The 17,772-nt window shown below is 50.9% G+C and overlaps 1 protein-coding gene across 2 annotated transcripts in view; it reads left to right on the top strand.

The window, feature by feature from the left end:
* The window catches only part of Ppargc1b (PPARG coactivator 1 beta), a 109,820-nt gene that overhangs the window by 77,838 nt on the left and 14,210 nt on the right, over positions 1 to 17,772 (top strand). For both annotated transcript variants that reach the window (XM_036204678.1, XM_036204677.1), the window contains exons 2-7: positions 2,464 to 2,637; positions 9,816 to 10,031; positions 14,401 to 14,517; positions 15,164 to 16,262; positions 17,004 to 17,040; positions 17,563 to 17,624. In XM_036204678.1, coding sequence (XP_036060571.1) covers positions 2,464 to 2,637; positions 9,816 to 10,031; positions 14,401 to 14,517; positions 15,164 to 16,262; positions 17,004 to 17,040; positions 17,563 to 17,624 — 1,705 coding nt within the window. The remainder of the gene's footprint in view (positions 1 to 2,463; positions 2,638 to 9,815; positions 10,032 to 14,400; positions 14,518 to 15,163; positions 16,263 to 17,003; positions 17,041 to 17,562; positions 17,625 to 17,772) is intronic.

Here is a 17,772-nt window from a genome sequence, read left to right as displayed (position 1 = left end):
CCCTTCCCAAATTCTTAGATTGCGTCTTAGACCTCAACCCACCCTGTCATAAGACTCTTCTCTTTCCTGATTAGAGCACTAACTTGCCTTTTTCCCTACGGGAAGTGCTTCATGGCTCCACGTTAGCATCTTGCCACGGCAGCATCCCTGCTCTTGAACTTTGGGGGCATTCACTGTGAGATCATCGGTAACTGGAAACAGCACCGCCGTGCCACAACGGAATGTCACGTAATGAGGATGACTCCGGAGACCCTAATGGGCAGGCAGTGTACACCCTGTGGATACGCTGGACAAATGGAGGACTCAGAGACAGGGCCAGACTACTTAAGATTTTATACCATGCTAATCAGAGTGGTGCATAATTTATAACTTATGAATTGCTTACTTGTGGAATGTTCTGTACAGGTTAGAAGAGATGGATCTAATCATATCTTTTGTGTGGGTTGCCTAGCACCCTCTCTTCCTCAGCCCCAGGGGTCCACCTCTGAGAGGACAGTAGTGGTCAGTTTTGTCTGTTCTATTCCTGGCTGTTGTGTATTCTCTAGTACATGGTTCTGAGTAACTCCGCAGCTCAATACTTAGGGCTCCTGGATATATGTGTGTTGGAGAATATGGAGAGCGGGGATGGTAGGGACATGCCTCTGGAGCACATTTGCTGGCAGAGTGCTGCTTGGCCTAAGACTCAGCTGGGAATGGCCACGGGCAGAGAGGCCTGGTTCCCATGCTGCCCATATAGGCAGGATTCTTGCAAAATGCCAATTAAGATATTTGACCCAAATTTGGGTAAAAGCCCTTTTCCTGTTTCAAGTTGAGCTAATTATATACATTTATCCATAATTTATGAGGCCTAGTAAGTGGGAACAATTAGGAAAAGGCCAGGGAAATGCCTATTTCTCCTGAGTGTCATGTTCGCCTTTCCCCGCCCTGAGACCAGTCCCACCCATCTACCATAGAGCACTGCTGCTTTTATTATGACCATTGTCTTTTTCTGAGGTCACTACCCTTAGCTGACATTTATTGAGTACTTACTGGGCCAGACTGTAACTCTGCCTCAATTGCTTTTGAGCCTGTAAGGCACTAGTGCTGTGCCCATTTTATAGTGAGACAGTTAGGTTTCAGAGGGCCACGTGAATGGCCTTCCCTATCAAGCTTATGGCTGATGAGTAGAAATTTAGACTCTGGATAGCCAGGCCTGGGCTACCTCCCTCACATCTGTGGTGTCCCACTACAGTGCCATCCTCCTGCCTCAAGGGTTTCTGAATCTTCAGGGCAGTTCCATAATTGGTGATGGATGACCTTGAGTACCAGGGGAACGTTGGCAGCTTGTGACTTAGCAGAGGTGGGCTGGCCCGAGGGTCTGCATTGATAGAAAATCCCCAGAAATGGGACTGGAGAGATGGCTCAGCAGTTAAGAGCACTGGCTGCTCTTCCAGAGGGCCCGGGTTCAATACCTAGCACCCACATGGCACCTCACAACCGTCTGTAACTCCTGTTCCAGGGAATCTGATGCCCTCATACAGACACACCTGTAGGCAAAACACCAATGTATATAAATTAAAATAAATAAGTTATTTAAAAAGAAAGAAACGAGGATGCAGCTGGCCCTGGTCCTTTGAGAGCCCCCGGTCAGGATGGTGCTGCTACCAGAGTCCCCTCTAAGTTCCTCCCACGCTCTCTCCCCTTGCTGCAGGTGAGTGGGGGCTCTGTAGACCTCTTCCTGTAAGGTTAAGTCTTCGTCGATGTTATTCTACGTGGGGAAGCTTGCAACTTGGTGGCCATTTCCTTCCCTACGCATGTGGGTTGTCTTCTGCATGAGGCTCTTCCGTAATTTAGGTTTTTCCTTTGGCACATTTTCAAGGCACATCCATAGATCTGCCACATTCTTTTCAATAGAACTGTGCTATTCTGTAATAGAGGTGTGTTATGGTTTTATTTCCAACCTATCCTCTGGGTGGTCTTCCACACTTCAGACATTATAAATAGTTATAACATGCCTGTGGACTTAGGTGTTTCCTGAGAGCTCGGGAATCACTCAGTGTCAGACGTTATTATCTCCTTGTTCTGTTGTGTGACTAATAAAATAAAGGACATTAGCAATGAGGCATCGCCTTCCAGGTGAGGGGGACTTTTATAAAATGGTAACTGTTTAGAGGTGCTAATAAAGTGTTCAATGAAGCAGTCCTGGTAAGAAGAAAGACCTACTGTGTGGGCAGGGTTTTGAGGGATGTGTAGGAGTACAAAGAGAAAGGAGAGACCAAGGGGCCTTGTGCTGCAGGGCCCACCTTATCTTCCAGTAGGCTCAACAGTGTTAAGGATTGGGGCAGATCTTTACATTTCTTGGTTATTTGGCAAACTTGGGTCTTGGTAGAGAGTCCCGATCCACAGCTTTATGAACAAGCAGGTTCCTGGCTGGGTGTGACTACACTCAGCTCTGATCACCTCTTTTCCTTCCTGTCTCCTCAGGGTGGGGAATCCGGGGAGGAACAGCTGTGTGCTGACTTTCCAGAGCTCGACCTCTCCCAGCTGGACACCAGTGACTTTGACTCAGCCGCGTGCTTTGGGGAGCTGCAGTGGTGCCCCGAGACTTCAGAGACAGAGCCCAGCCAGTACAGCCCTGATGACGCCGAGCTCTTCCAGGTGGGCCCCGACTCTCACCAGTCCTATGCTCTGTTCCCCACTTTCTGTGCTTGTTCAAGCCAACGTGCACCCACTCACGCAAGATCTTGGGGTCCCCTTTCCCTCTCTGGATCTACACCTGGCTTAGGATAGCTCTAGCACCCTTGCTTGGCCTGTTTTGCCACCTCCAGAAAGTAGGGTCTGGAATGAGCTGCCCCCTCTGTGCTTCGTAGGCAGAAGCAAGCACCTTTGGGGGTCAAGAGGTTCTGAGTGGGTCCTTTGTACCCACATCATCTCATTAAATCCTCAGTTCCTTTTCTACAAGGTAGATGCTGTTACTTCTTGACTTTATAAATGGGGAAACCGAGGCTTTGAGAAGTTGGGCAAGTCACTTCCTCAGTAACTGAACTAGACTCAGACTCTGAGCCGGGCATCCCAATTCATGCTTGTAAATCCAAGCACTGGGGAAACTGAGACGGGAGAATGGCCATGGGCTTCTTTCCGTGAGCGAATTCTTAACTTGAAAAAACAAAAACCAGGAAGGGGGCGGGGATGGGCCGGCAGTCAAGACTACTTGCTGCCCCTCCAGAGGACTCAAGTTCGGTTCTCAGCACTTAACAACCACTTGTAACTCTAGCTCCAGGGGAAGCGACACCCTCTCTGGCTTCTGCAGGCACCGCACATAGGTGCACAGACATATACACATAATAAATGAAAAAAACAACAAATCTTCCAGCACTCAGGAGGCAGAGGCAGGTGGATCTTTGTGAATTTGAGGCCATCCTGGTCTACAGAGCAAGTTCAAGGACAGCCAAGGCTACACAGAGAAACCCTGTCTCAAAAAAAAAAAAAAAAAAAAAAAAGTAAATGGATAAACAAATCTTAACAATGACATCAGCAATATAAATCCAACCTGTTCCTGAGCCAGGACTTTGCAATCAGGACTCTGAGATGGGGCTTGTGGTACTGAGTATCTCTGCAGTACTGTTTCTGCCTGTGTGTATTGCCTCACTCTGTTCTCTCATTGACTCTTACCAGGAAGAGCACCCAGAGGTTCAACAAAACCAGCCATTCTGCAAAGTACTTTTAGTCAGTGGCTTGGGCATCCAGCCCAGGCACATGATTGTGGTGATATATTGTGTGCCCCAATAAAGCTTACCTGGGGACCAGAAGACAGAGTTAGCCACTAAATTAGACATAGAGACCAGGCAGTGGTGGCACACACCTTTAATCCTGTCACTGGGGAGGCAGAGATCCGTCTGGATCTCTGTGAGTTCAAGGCCACACTGGGCTGCATGAGAGAAACAGAACCAGGCAGTGGTGACGCATACCTTTAATCCCAGGAAGTGATATGGCAGGACACAGAAAGATACATAAGGCGTGAGGAAACAGGAAGTCGCTCTCTTGAGGCTGAGGATTTCGTAGAGATAAGAACTAGTGGTTGGCTGTTCTGCTTCTCTGATCTTTCAGCTTTCACCCCCATACCTGGCTCTGGGTTCTTTATTATAAGACCTTTTAAGATTCGCATTGCACATGATGACTAGCAGTCCCTTTAAGAAGGCCTCTTCAAATAGACTAATAGCATGAGATGTCTGGGTGGTTCTTCAGGATAAAGCAAGTTCTACAGACACTTGCTTGTATGTGCTGGGGCAAGGGGGTGCCCCGCATGAACGGCCACAGATGAAATAAGACTCGCCATGAAGCTGGGTGATGGAGCCTGCAGATTTACTGATCTTTCCCCCAAGTCATCTTTCCCATAGAGGCAGGTGCCTAGGCTCAGTGTGCCTCTGTGGTGGCTAGGCAGCATTGTACTGTGCCCACATGGGGCTTATATGTCATCGTGCATCTCAGATAGTCCTAGAGATGGAGCTTGTCTGTCCTTCCAGAGCAGCCTGTCAAGCTCCCTGTGTGTCAGGAGCTGAGGTCATCAGTAGATGCAAAGTCTGGAGGGGGAGACGTCCCTAGATTAGTAAACGCGTAAGCCAGCAGCAGGGATTACCAGGGTATAGGACAGAGAATGGCTGGAGGCTGGTGTCAGGAAAAGGCCTCTAGTAGTTAGCCAGGGGAATGGAAGGGCAGGAACAGTGATCCCAGAGCAGCCACTGGGAGCTTGCAGTGCTGGGGAGGAAGTGCATGTAGTCGGGGCCTCACCGCAGAGTCTTGTGCATAGTATGGATTTTCCTTGAGACTATTCTAACCTCAAAGTTACATATTATTAGTCACTCATTTTATAGGCGAGGAAAATAAAGCTCAGAGAGCTGAAGTGACTGGCTCTAGTGACTGGCACACAGCTCAGAAGGATCAGGGCAAAGGTTCCATCTTAGGAACCCACAACATGCGCTACTATGTGGAACCCCTTTGCCAGTCCTGTGAGAGCTGGGCTCTGGCCCTGTCTGGATCCATCTGGGTTCTCTCTGTCTCTGTCTCTGTCTCTGTGTCTCTCTGTGTCTCTCTGTGTGTCTGTGTGTGTGTGTGTGTGTGTGTGTGTGTGTGTGTGTGTATGTGTGTATGTGTGTATGTGTGTGTATGCATGTGGAGGCCAGAGGACAACCTCTGTGTCATTTCTCAGGTACCATATACCTTGCCTTTTGTCTGTGTTTGTTTTTGAGACAGGGTCTCACCATGTATGTATTCCTGGTATAGATTTATCTGCCTCTGCCTTCTGAGTGTTATCATTTTAAAGACACACATTATTACGCTCGACACATCTTGCTTTTTGAGACAGATTCTGTCACTGGTCTAGAATTCACCTGTCTCCACTTCCCTGACCCTGGAATGACAAGTGTATGCTGCCACTCTTGTTGTTGTTTGTTTGTTTTTAACATGGGTTCTGAGCCTTGAACTCGGTCCTCTTGCTCACCAGGCAAATGCTCTACCATCTGTCTTGCTAGCCCTCTCCATTAAATATGTTTAAAAAAGCAAAACCAAGGTGGGCAGTGGTGGCGCACGCCTTTAATCCCAGCATTCAGGAGGCAGAGACAGGCGGATCTCTGTGAGTTTGAGGCCTGCCTGGTCTACAGAGCGAGTTCCAGGAAAGGCGCAAAGCTACACAGAGAAACCTTGTCTCAAAAAACAAACAAACAAACAAAAAGCAAAACTTAGACACGGTGCCAAAACAGCATCGCTCCCTCTCTCTTCCGGGACAGTTTTTCAAAACTGCTTTCAGACTGCAGAGAACTAATGTACAAGTCGGGGCAGAGTGCTGCTGGAGACCTTCCCTGGGAGACTGCACAGGCCCTAACCTACTCTTCCTAGCCAGAGCCTCAGCAGGCCTCCCAAGAAGTCATCCTGGGTGAAATGGGCTCCGAGCTGAAGGAGCCTGCTGAGGCTCCCAGCCCAGTGAGCCGTCAGCCTTCATGGTGGTCTGAGCCCTTACACCGGTACCTCTCCTGCTCATGGCCACTCCCCCAGACCAGGCCATTGTACACAGCTGAGCCTGCTGTCTGCGTGATGGTGTGACTGCAGTCTGTGGCCATCATGATCTGTCTGGCATCCCTCTACCCCTTCATCAACTCCAGGGCTGGGTCCTCAGTTTGCGTATTGTACCCCAGGACTTCACCCTGCCTGTGTCTAGCCTTGTGTCCAGCCCTAACAAATAGCCATCACATAAACAGAGCCATGGGTCACGCTTCCTGAGGCATTTGGTCACTTCTGCCCATGGACACTCATCTTCTGTCTATGCTCTCCCTGAATGGTTTACTCATTTCTGAAGCCTTTGCCCATGGTAAGGGTTCAGTTAGTAGGTGTTTTGACCTCTTCCAAAGCTGAGACCCAGGGTCCACTGTTCTGATCCTCTTTCTGCCATTAACTTAGACAGTTTCCTCCCACTGCGGGGAGGGGAGAGGGGAGGGAAGGGGTATCGGAGGGAGCATGATACAGTGTCAGTGTCCTGTTCTGACAATCTAATGGCACCATTGCTACAGGGACAAACTAAGAGAAAGGGGGCAAGCTCTAGTTCTAAGGGCTGACAAGATTTGGGGACATGGGCATTGCTTTCCATTTTCTGTGTGTCTCAAAGTCTTGGGGCCAGGGTATGACAGGCACTTAGTGAATGTTCTAGAAGAGTAGGCAGATGTTTGGCTACTTCATGCAATTTGGCCTTGGCAAGCTCCCTTTCCCGGGATCTCAGCTTCCCCGTGTGAGGAATGAAGAAGGAACATGGAATGTGTCGCAGTTTCTTGGTGTGTTATGGATGGAGGATGCTGGGAATTCATGGACCTTCTTAGAAGAAGGGCATGTTGGGCTGTGAGTGACTTTCTCTGTGTATTCTTCTGGCTCTGTACCATTCCTTCATACCACTCCAGTCCCCAAATGGAGTATTTCACTAAGGCTTCTCCAAGACTCCTTTTCCTCCCGCCTGAGATGAGCGGGGAAGGTTGGGGGTGGGGCAAGTCTATTAATATCCCTTCTCAGCTGATTAACTCTCCATTAATTTTCGCTCTGTTTCTAAGCCGAGCAGGGGGAGCAAGCTAATGGGCCCAGGCAGGATGAGGTGGCCAGCTCCAGTGATATCTAAAGGTGCCTACAGGGCAGCCAGGAGGCCTGGAAGGAGCCAGGGCAGTGTGGGTAAGGGGCTTCTCCGAGCCCCACCCAGCCATTCCAGAGCTAGGCAGCTCAGGAAGAGGGGCCGAGAAACAGGTCTTTTGTTAGTCACTGTGGCTTACATCCAGCCTCATCATGGTCTCTGCCATTTCGTGTTCATCTCCACCCCGTGCCTATACTCTATAAGTTAGGGTTCTCTCATCCTTGGTTTGCTATGTAGCTCTGGCAGGTCTTTGTTCTGGGGTTTCAGCCCACCTGCGGAAAGAATGATGGGTAGGCTTCCCAAGGAGCACCAGCTGTGACTGGTTGAGGTTGTTGCCTAGAGCCCTCCTATGTCACCGGGACTCTGGCATGACGTCATCCATGGCACAGATGAGCTGGAACACACACATCACTTGTTTGACACCCCTGGCCACTGGGTGATCCCGAAAGCGCTTCCAGTTCTGTTATGTCTGATAATTTATGGCACCCTGGGAATTCTCATTCCACCCAGCACTGGTGATGTGACATCATTATGAGTGGCTTCTCTAGAAGCTGGGAAACTGAAGTCAGGCAGTGTCCCCATTGCTCCCCGTCTGTTTCCTTCATCCAGCAATTTTGCTGCTTCCCACACCCCAGGCTTGCAGTTAGGAGAGGTGTTGGGGTTACGTTCCCCACTTGTGCAGGTTCGGTGGAGGGGGGATGCATCGTGTTCAGGGCCATCCTGGTAGCAGAGCCCCGTGAGGTCATCCCCCAAATATCACTGGGTCCAAGTTCCAGGTTCTTAATTCCCCATCACGCTAGCAAAGTATTCTGGGAATAGAGCATAGAGAGTCTTGCCTGAGGATTCGGGGAGTCTTGCAGGTGGGGGCAGCTACTGAGTCTTCATAGCTTTCTAGATCCAGAGTCCACAAAGCCCTGGCTCAGACCCACTAAGAACTTCTTTTGACTTTTTTTTTTTTTATTCTTAGCTCTGTTCTAAAAATTACGAATGCGTTTATTCTCCTCTCCCTGAGTCCCCGTTTGAGTTACTCAGCTGCAGCTCTGACTGTAAGGTTACAGCCTGGAACAGATTTAGTGCAGCCAAAAGGCCATCACGAGATGTGTATTTCAGATGAACTTCCTGAAGAAAGGATGAACAGCTGGACCCGGGATGGGAAAGCTTGCCTCAGAAGGGAGCACGTGACAGTGTGTACTTCTGCCAGCACAGACCCAGGGAATCGGGCCTTCTGACTGGGACACTTGGCCTAATCTAGAAGCAGTGTGGTCTGTGTCCCCAACCTCAAGCTTAGGACCTGGGGCTAGGCACCTCGGGGGTTGCAGACAGCAGGGAAGATGGGATTCCCATCCGTTTGTGCACAGGCGCGTGGCTCAAGCTCTGACATTGCCTGATGCTTGCCGGGTGGCTGCTTTTCTCTACACAATGGAGATTAGAAGCATGGCCCCCTCACATGGGGTGTTGTGTGAGCGCCTAGGTGCTATTGACAGCGTTTTCCAGTCCCCCTCATGCCTGGGCCTTCACCCTGGGTCTCCCCCTAGCCTGAGCCTTGTTTTCTCAGCCTTTTGCTCACCTACTAAAGTTTTAAGTGTCAGCTGCTCAGAGAAGGCTCCTGGCCACTCGAGGCAGCCTGCAAATCTTCTTGGGTTTTGTTTGTTTTTGTTTGGGGGCTTTTGTTTGTTTGTTTTTGTTTTGTTTTGTTTTGTTCTTTGCTATCCCAGCCACCTCTGGCTTCCTCCAGCCTCTCTCCAGCTCTAAAATGTATTCTCTTGTTCTCTTATCTAGCTCCATTCATCAAAAGCCAAGCTCTAGGAGGGCAGGGGCATGGTGGTCTTGGTGTGCCGATGACTTAAGTCCAACACAAAGCCGGATGCAGAACCGCATGTGGTGGGCGGGGGGGGGGGGGGACAGGAAGTGAGGTGGGGGCTGGCTTCCGTCCTTATTGATGAAATGATAGCGGTATAGTTAACGAGTCTAGCGTAGCAAGGAATCAGTGCTTGCTCTGTGTCGGGCACTGCTTTCTAAGCACCTCACCTGCAACGTCCCCACCCCCACCCCATCCTCAACGGGAACTCCTTGGAGTAAGTCCTGTCTGGTATCCATCTGGCAGGTGAGGAATAACTGGAGGGAATGTGGTCTCTGTGAGTCAGCAGCTCCAAAGACCAGCATCCACTGCCTCTCCCTGAGTGCGCACAAGCCCTAGGATCCCATCAAGAGTCCAAGCTGGTTTCTACTGTTCTAGTTATGCCTGCCACAGTTGAGCTCTGGGGTATCCAGTCTCTACCCTGTCTGGGCCTCAAGGTTCAAGGGGCTGGGACCCTGCTACCAATGATGGAGAGGAGCTTGAGACTCTGATAGTAGAGGCGGGTGTTTCCAAGAAGGCTGCCTTCTGCCCAGGTCACAGCTCAATGAGCAGCAGAGTCAGGACTGGGACTCCAGGTGAGGCCCTTCCCATAGCCTGCTTATCAAATTCTATGGTTCTTGAAGCTAACACCTGTTTATTGACCATGTGCTATTCCAGGAATATGGAACAGATTTGTCGGGTTAAGGGGCAGGCATGGAGATGGCGAGAAGGTAGTGGTGGTTCCTCGGGGTAGGCGATAGGTTTCCTTCCTGCAGACTGCTGGGTCTCCCACAGTGTCTTACCCTCTCCCCTCCCTATTTTCTCACTTCCATGCAGATTGACAGTGAAAATGAAGCTCTCTTGGCTGAGCTCACCAAGACCCTGGATGACATCCCCGAAGATGATGTGGGGCTGGCTGCCTTCCCGGGACTGGATGAAGGAGACCCACCATCCTGTGTCCCAGCTTCACCTGCCCCTTTATCGGAGCCCCCCAGCCCCGCCCTGGAGAGGCTTCTGTCCCCAGTGTCTGAAGTGGATGATGAGCTTTCACTGGTGAGGACTGTGGCCTGGGGCTGCTATCAGAGTGTGGAATGGTGAGGGCTGAGCGGTCAGATCCAGTGCAGTCAGGGTCCCTGAGCACCAGGATGGACATGGTTTCTGCAGAGAGCCTGGGGTGTGAGGCCTTGCTGGGCCTTTACCCTTCCTGCCTGGACAGTGGCATTAGACTTGGTTCTATTTCTGTTTTAAACCTTAAAATTGCACACAAACGTTTTTCACGAAGATAACACACATAGGATAAAAGCCCAAGCAGGAAACAGAAACGTGGACAGTTAAAAGCAAAACCTTCCAAGCACTCCCACAATTGCCTGTTCCTTCCCCAGAGGTAACCATGGTTACTGGTCTGTTACATGACTTTCCTCTTCACCTTTTTTTTTTTTTTTTTTTTTCAAACTACAAAACCCAACAGAGCCTGTGTGATGATAGACTGTTCTGTACCTTGCTTCCTCACTCAGAGCAGTGTGTCCTGGAAACCCTTCAGATAAGCTTGTGGAGTTTTGCCTCCCCCTTGTTGGCTGTGTAGTATTCCAGGCAAGGATGTGCCACCATTTAACCGTTCCCCTGCTGATGGACATCCGTCGTCGACCGCTCCACTGTGAAACACAGTGTCACAGCCATTGGTTGCCGCATGTAGGTAGATAAATTCCAGAGATGCACATTCTGGGTCCGTGGATACATGGTTTTTCAGTTCCAATAGATCCTTATAGACTATGCTTCAAAGAGATTGAGCCAGTTTTCACACTGAGTACAAGTTAAAAGCTTTCTGTATGAGGGTGTGTAGAGGGTGTGTGGAAATGTGGGGCGTAGATACTGCCTCTGACTGGCCTGTCAAGGGTCTGGACCTCCTAAGTTACCGAGGACACTTGCCCTGGACTCTGGCTGAGGACGTCAAAGCCCAGGTACATGGTCAGCTTTGTGCGGGTGCAGGGGGTTTCTTCCTTCCCTTGGAGCTGCAACTTCTGGGGTTGCTGAGACTCCGCTGGAGCGGAAGTTAAAGCCTGTCAGAGCTGGGAGGGCTCTTAGATCCTGGAAAGGCCCTCCATGAGCATCTGCTCTGGGGAACAACCAGAAGACCTAGAGGAGGAGTCTCATGGTAAGTTGGTATGCCAATCAAGTTAGACCCATGTGTACTGACTTGAGTGCTAGGGCCCTGTGCCTTCTCTTCTGTTGCTTTTGAGAGCCCAGAGCACTGGGGAGACATTTGCCAAGGTCTGCTGTGTTCCAGCACAGATTGTGCTCTGTCTCACATTATGGCTCCCTCTCGTGGGGTCCTGCATCCTTCCAGACTGGAGGAGGCCACTTAGATTTGAATTTCAGCCCTGCCAATGAGAGCTTGTGGTCCTTAGGCACACACCCTCTCTTAGCCTCTCCATGACTCAGCTTTCTGATCCATGGGAGTAGATAACAGGGCCTGGGTCAAAGGCTGTCAGGAGGATTACAGTGGGTAGTACCTGGGGAACATTTAAAGCAGTGCCTAGCGTACAGGCCCACCTACGACTCACTGGCTGACTCAGATCCCTGACAAGGCCATTTGTAGTAAGAATTCTCAGTGTTATTTCTGTACCAGGCCACTGCAGGAAACCTTATCAAGGGAAAGAGCAACCCCTGCTGGTCCAAGATTGTCCTCATCCTGAGCTGAGCCTTGGATTCTGCCTACACTGCATACCGGTTGCCTGAGTGATTCTGTTACCCCCACATTGTGTTAGCCTTATGGAAAGTAGACTAAATGTCAAATCTGTTGGCATACTGATAGTTCTGGAGGGGCCCAGGGAAGTCACGCAGGTTGGGGCTTTAGCTCAGTGGTAGAGCGCTTGCCTAGCAAGCACAAGGCCCTGGGTTCGATCCTCAGCTCCAAAAAAAGAAAAGAAAAGAGAAGTCACGCAGACCCCTAGGCCTTACCTTGGATTCCAGAGAACTAGCTTGTGGACTTGGAAGACTAGCAGCCTCTTACAGATCTGTGCATATCATGAGGTCAGCAGTGTCTCTCAGGAGTGTTTAAAAAAAGTCTCAGATCCATTGATTTGTAGTGTCATGTCCTATCCCCTCCCCCCCCCCCACCTTGTGTCAGTTCAGAGAAGGAAATAGATTGCTCAGGGTATTGCCTGCAATGGGGCTGAAGTGGACTAGAACCAGATCTCTCCCCTCTCTCTAGTCCAGGATGCAGAGTGGTGTGTGTGTGTGTTTGCAGTCTAGGTAAGGTGTCAGGGATCCCCAGCTACTTGGAATGTAGGGTGTGACCTTTCTCTAACTCTTGGGTTTTTGGGGCTCTCTGCTGGGGTGCTGGGAAGGCATGCTCCCCAGGAAACACTTGGTGCTATAGTACTATCCCAGGACACTTCTCATCTTGTTCTCACCTTGGCTGCGGTGGAACCTGAAGATGTTTTTCTTCAGCCTCCTCACTCTCAGGGCGGATGAACTGTGCACCTGCCAGCAGGAGTGCTTCGACAGTCTTTATTCCTAAAGTTATCTGAGGGTTAGAGGCTAGTCCAATAGGTGGAATGTTTGCCTGGCACTTACGAAGCCCATAAAACTGGGTGCAGCGTTGTAGGCATGCCTGAAAACTCAGCACTTGAGAGGTAGGAAGCTCAGAAGTTCAAGTCACCCTTGACTACATAGTCTGAGGGTAGCCTGGGGTACATGTGATCCTGAGTTGTTTGGTTTTTTTGTTCGTTTGGTTTGGTTTGGTTTTTGTTTTTTCAAGGCAGGGTTTCTCTATGTAGTTTTGGTGCCTGTCCTGGATCTCACTCTGTAGACCAGGCTGGCCTCAAACTCACGGAGATCCGCCTGCCTCTGCCTCCTGAGTGCTGGGATTAAAGGTGTGCGTCACCACTGCCCAGCTCCTGAGTTGTTTTTAAATTAAATCCCAGTCTTATGATTTGACCAATAAAGACTTGGGAGTCAGATGCTGGGGTGAAAACCTGCTAGCTCAGAGAGGCTGAGAAGCAACCAGCTGACCTTCCTCCTTAGCCAGTGTCCCAGAAAGAGTGCTTCTCTTCCACCATCCCAAACAAAAAAAGCCACCAAACTCCAAGTTGCATGAATCCTAAATGGTTTTAATAAAAACCTGGAGCCAGACATCAGGGTGAAACCTGAAAGATCAGAGAAGCAGAGCACACCATAGCCACCACCTCTTACCTACCAACTTCTCAGCCTGAAAGAGCATGAGTTCCTGTCTCAACCTTCCTAGTGTTGGGATTAAAGGTATGTGTCACCACTGCCTGGCTCTGTTTCTCTTTTAGACTAGATTAATCTTGTGTAGCCCAGTCTGGCCTTGAACTCAGAGAAGTCCAGATGGATCTCTGCCTCTGCCTCCTGAGTGCTAGGATTAAAGGTGTGCACCACCACCGCCTGACCTCTGTGGCTAACTCTGTGGCTGGCTCTGTCCTCTGACCTTCAGGCAAGCTTTATTTCCTAGATTACAGTGTATCACCACACTCTCCCTGCTCCTTCCTGTGCATTTCTGTCTATTTCCCTGACTCTATGGATGCTGCCTATCAATGAGTTGCTGGCTCCAGCTCCTGACCTAATGTTGATTTTATTTAATTATCATAATCTTGAGGTTTGCAGTGTGATCAAATATCCCGAAACAACCCTGCCTCTCCCTTACCCCTACACACATGAAAAAAATGTGTGAAGAAAGAACAAACTAAAGGTTAGCATTCTTTTACTTGTATGGAAACAATTGAGTGTGTTGGTGTGTGTGTGTGTGTACTCTTGTATGATTTTATATTTTTGTATGATTAAAACCTCATGAAGGCTCACAAGAGAATAGTGGGAGTTGCCTCTATAGTGGGACGGAGAAAGGACCTTGAGAAAGGAGGAAACTTAACTTGCTTTTAATTGTCTACCTTTTAGTATTTTAGTCTCTCTCTCTCCCTCTTTCTGTCTCTCTCTGTCTGTCTGTCTGTCTGTCTGTCTCTCTCTCTCTCTCTCTCTCTCTCTCACACACACACACACACACACACACACACACACAGGCACACACATAGGTTAACATTTGTGAGGACTCTATATTTAATTGAAGAAATACATTGGCAAATATCATGCACAAAGGGGAAGTCAACTTTATGGAGCATCATTATGGTATGTCACCTCTCCTGCATGTCTATGTGTGCGTACATGTGTGTCTGTTACAGGCACATGCAGAGTGAGCTGACACTGTCCTTGTTTTCCTGAGTCACTGACTATGCTATCAGTGGGGTAATGGTGTTTGGGAGTTCGGTAGACAGCAATTGGTTTTCTGCGTTCACCTGGTCCCCCTGGGGTCTCTGGCCTTGGCCAGGGCGTGGTCAGCTAACATGCGGTGCCCTGTGTCTCTGAGTGTGTTGGGCCTAGTCTCTTCCCCCTCTTCCCCTCTTCCCAGCTGCAGAAGCTCCTCCTGGCCACATCCTCCCCAACAGCAAGCTCTGACGCTCTGAAGGAGGGGGCCACCTGGTCCCAGGCCAGCCTCAGGTCCAGAAGTCAGCGGCCTTGTGTCAAGGTATTTCTGCGTATGCCCAGGAGTGACCTGGGCCCCCAGGTGGCTGTCAGCGGTGGCTAGGAGTGGCAGATTCAGTCTACCTCAGTTTCTCCCTCTGTCCTCACACAGCCCTGGCTGAGCCAGAATCCTTGAAAGCAGCGTGGTTTGAGGCTCTGGAAAGAGCTCCGTACTTTCCCCTTACACTCAGCCTATGAGATATGGACACAGATCTTGACACACATTAGAGCAGGGACAGGAAGGTGTGGCCCCGGGACAGACGGGAACAGGATCCTCACTGGATGTGGAGGCCATAGTCCATGTCATACTAAGGTTTTAGGATTTCTTTTCTGAGGAGCCACTGGCCACTTTAGAGCTTTGCACACAAAAGGTGACACCCATACCTGTACTGGCCCTATTTTTTTTTTTTTTGAAGGACGTGCAGAGGCTCCAAGGCTGGGAGCCCTGTAGACATCTGGCTATCTCTTTTTTCCTCAGCAACTCAGTTTGCCAGGTACTAGCCCTGCTGGAGGCTGGGGATGAAGTGAGGGAACAGGCTATTCCCACAGTCCTGGGGAGAAACAGATGCTGGGTCTGCTGGCTATCAGAACAGGCAGAGGGAGAAGCATTGTTCTCCTCCCTGCTCACTCTGGCATATTTCCTTCTCCAGGTGGATGGCACCCAGGACAAGAAGACCCCCATGCTGCGGTCTCAGAGTCGGCCTTGCACAGAACTGCATAAACACCTTACCTCGGTGCTGCCCTGCCCCCAAATGAAAGCCTGCTCCCCAACCCCACGCCCAAGTCCTCAGCTCCTCTCCAAGGAGGATGAGGAGGTGGGGGAGGATTGCCCAAGCCCCTGGCCAGCTCCAGCCTCTCCCCACGAATCCCTAACACAGGACAGGGCCAGCCCTAACTGTGCCCAGGCTCCTCAGGAGGATGTGAGGTCCATGGTACAGCTCATTCGCTACATGCACACCTACTGCCTGCCCCAGAGGAAGCTGCCCCAACAGGCTCCAGAGCTGGTTCCCCAGCCCTGTAGCAGCCCCTCCAGGCAGATCCCACCCAGGTCCCGGCATCCTCCCAAAGCCTTCTGGACTGAGTTCTCCATCCTAAGGGAACTTCTGGCTCAAGACATCCTCTGTGATGTCAGCAAGCCCTACCGCCTGGCCACACCTGTCTATGCTTCCCTCACACCCCAGTCCAGGCCCAGGCCCCCCAAAGACAGTCAGACCTCCCCTGCCCACTCTGCCATGGCAGAAGAGGTGACAATCACTGCTTCCCCCAAGAGCTCTGGGCCTAGACCCAGCCTGCGCCCTCTGAGGCTGGAAGTGAAGCGGGATGTCAGTCAACCTGCCAGGCAAAAGCAAGAGGAAGATGAGGAAGAAGAGGAAGAGGAGGAAGAAGAAGAAGAAGAAAAAGAGGAGGAGGAAGAGGAGTGGGGCAGGAAGAGACCAGGCCGTAGCTTGCCATGGACCAAACTAGGGAGGAAGCTTGATAGCTCTGTGTGCCCGGTGCGGCGTTCCAGGAGACTGAATCCAGAGCTGGGCCCCTGGCTGACATTCACCGATGAGCCCCTAGGTGCTCTGCCCTCGATGTGCCTGGCTACAGAGACCCACAACCTGGAAGAGGAACTGGGCAGCCTCACAGACAGTCGTCAAGACCAGCAGCTCCCCCAGGGATCCCAGATCCCAACCCTGGAAAGCCCCTGTGAGAGTGGATGTGGGGACACAGATGAGGACCCTAGCTGCCCACAGCCCCCTTCCAGAGGTAGTCTGTGGTCCACACGAGAGGGTGGGGTGGGCATAGCATCCCCACTGAGTGCTGGGAGCTCTGCATTCAAGTCCACAGTTGTGTGTGTAGAATGAGTTTCCACCTGGCTGTCTACTGTCCGTTCGGTACAATGGGGTATTGGGCAGGGTGTCAGGAAAACACCTGCTCTTGGAGATTTTCATCATGCATACCAAAGCACTGCTTAATGAACAAAGAACAAGAGGCCTGCCTCCATGGAGATAGGGGAGAAGGTCAATAAAAAAAAAAAGTGAATGAAGCTGGGCATGGTGATAAACACAGTACTTAGGCAGGGGCAGGAAGATAGAGTTTGAAGCCAGCCCGGGCTGCATATGGAGATCTGTCCCAAATAAAAGAACCAGCAGAGACTTCAGGCTGGAGGCTCAGAGCTGTTTAGTGAAGGACCCCTCATCAGAACCATCTAGAATCACACACAGCTTGACCCTGGGGCCTAGGGCTCAGAAGGCCTGTCCATTGTGCTGCGCTCTGTGGCCAGCAGGGGGTTGCCTCAGGGGGACCCAGCAATGCCATGTGTATTTGAATTGTGCCTGACCGTTCCCCCAGATGACCAAGGCCACGCGTCATATTAAAGGGCAGCTGTGCACGGTGCCTCTGAAAATGTGAGGACTCCCCCAAGGGGAGAGTGTTTGTGATGATGTATATGGGGAATCTTATTTTCTTTTTTCTTTCTTTTCTTCCCTTCTTTTTTTCTCTTTTCAGAGTCCCCCAGGTGCCTCACGCTGGCCTTGTCACAAAGGTAGACTTTTCAGAAGTTATTGGTACATCATTCTGTGAGGTTAAGATTTGTGCATTTGGGTGGGAGGTCATCAGCCCCTGAGCCCCCGGCCCTGTCCTCAGGCCCTGCCCTGATTGCCATCTGGAGCCATACAGACTCCCTCCAAAGGAGGTATTTTAAAGAGGTAGCCCCTGCAAGCTGAGGGGAAAGCTGGAAGGGTCAAGCCATTTATTTCATAAGCTGTCATCTCCAGGACTCTGAAGTGTGTTCTTTGGGGTGGGGACTGGAGGCTGACAGTGCTGTGGGACTAGGAGCAAGTTCCTTCTCTCTCTGGGCCCGAGTTGCTCTACATCCATCTTTGCCCGTACCTTCCCAAACTGCGACTTGAACTTAACAGCCAGGCTGGGGCCCCTCAGCAAGCTCTCGCTAGAACCATGCAGAACCAAGGCCTATCGCAGCGCCCTGTGCTCTCCTCAAAAGTCTGGGGCCGTGGAAGCCTCTTGCTGACCAGCCTCTTCCCTTTCTGTCCTCTGCCTCTCCCAGCGATCCTCTTGGCAAGAAGAGCTTTGAGGAGTCCTTGACGGTGGAGCTTTGTGGCACAGCAGGTGAGCCAGGGGTTCAGCCGGTGGGGTGCCTGTGGGGCGCTGGCAAGGCCCTGGGCAGGAGCGCTTCTAACCACTGCCCCCATGAACTACCCTGGCATTGAGATGCCTGGGGAGCAGGCTGGGAGTTGGGCCAGCCCTTCCACGGCTG

Source organism: Onychomys torridus, chromosome 13 (assembly GCF_903995425.1).
Source record: "Onychomys torridus chromosome 13, mOncTor1.1, whole genome shotgun sequence".
In the NCBI taxonomy this organism is placed as follows: Eukaryota; Metazoa; Chordata; class Mammalia; order Rodentia; family Cricetidae; genus Onychomys; species Onychomys torridus.
Note: the sequence above shows the minus strand (reverse complement) of the source record. Positions and strands in the feature narration are given on the sequence as shown.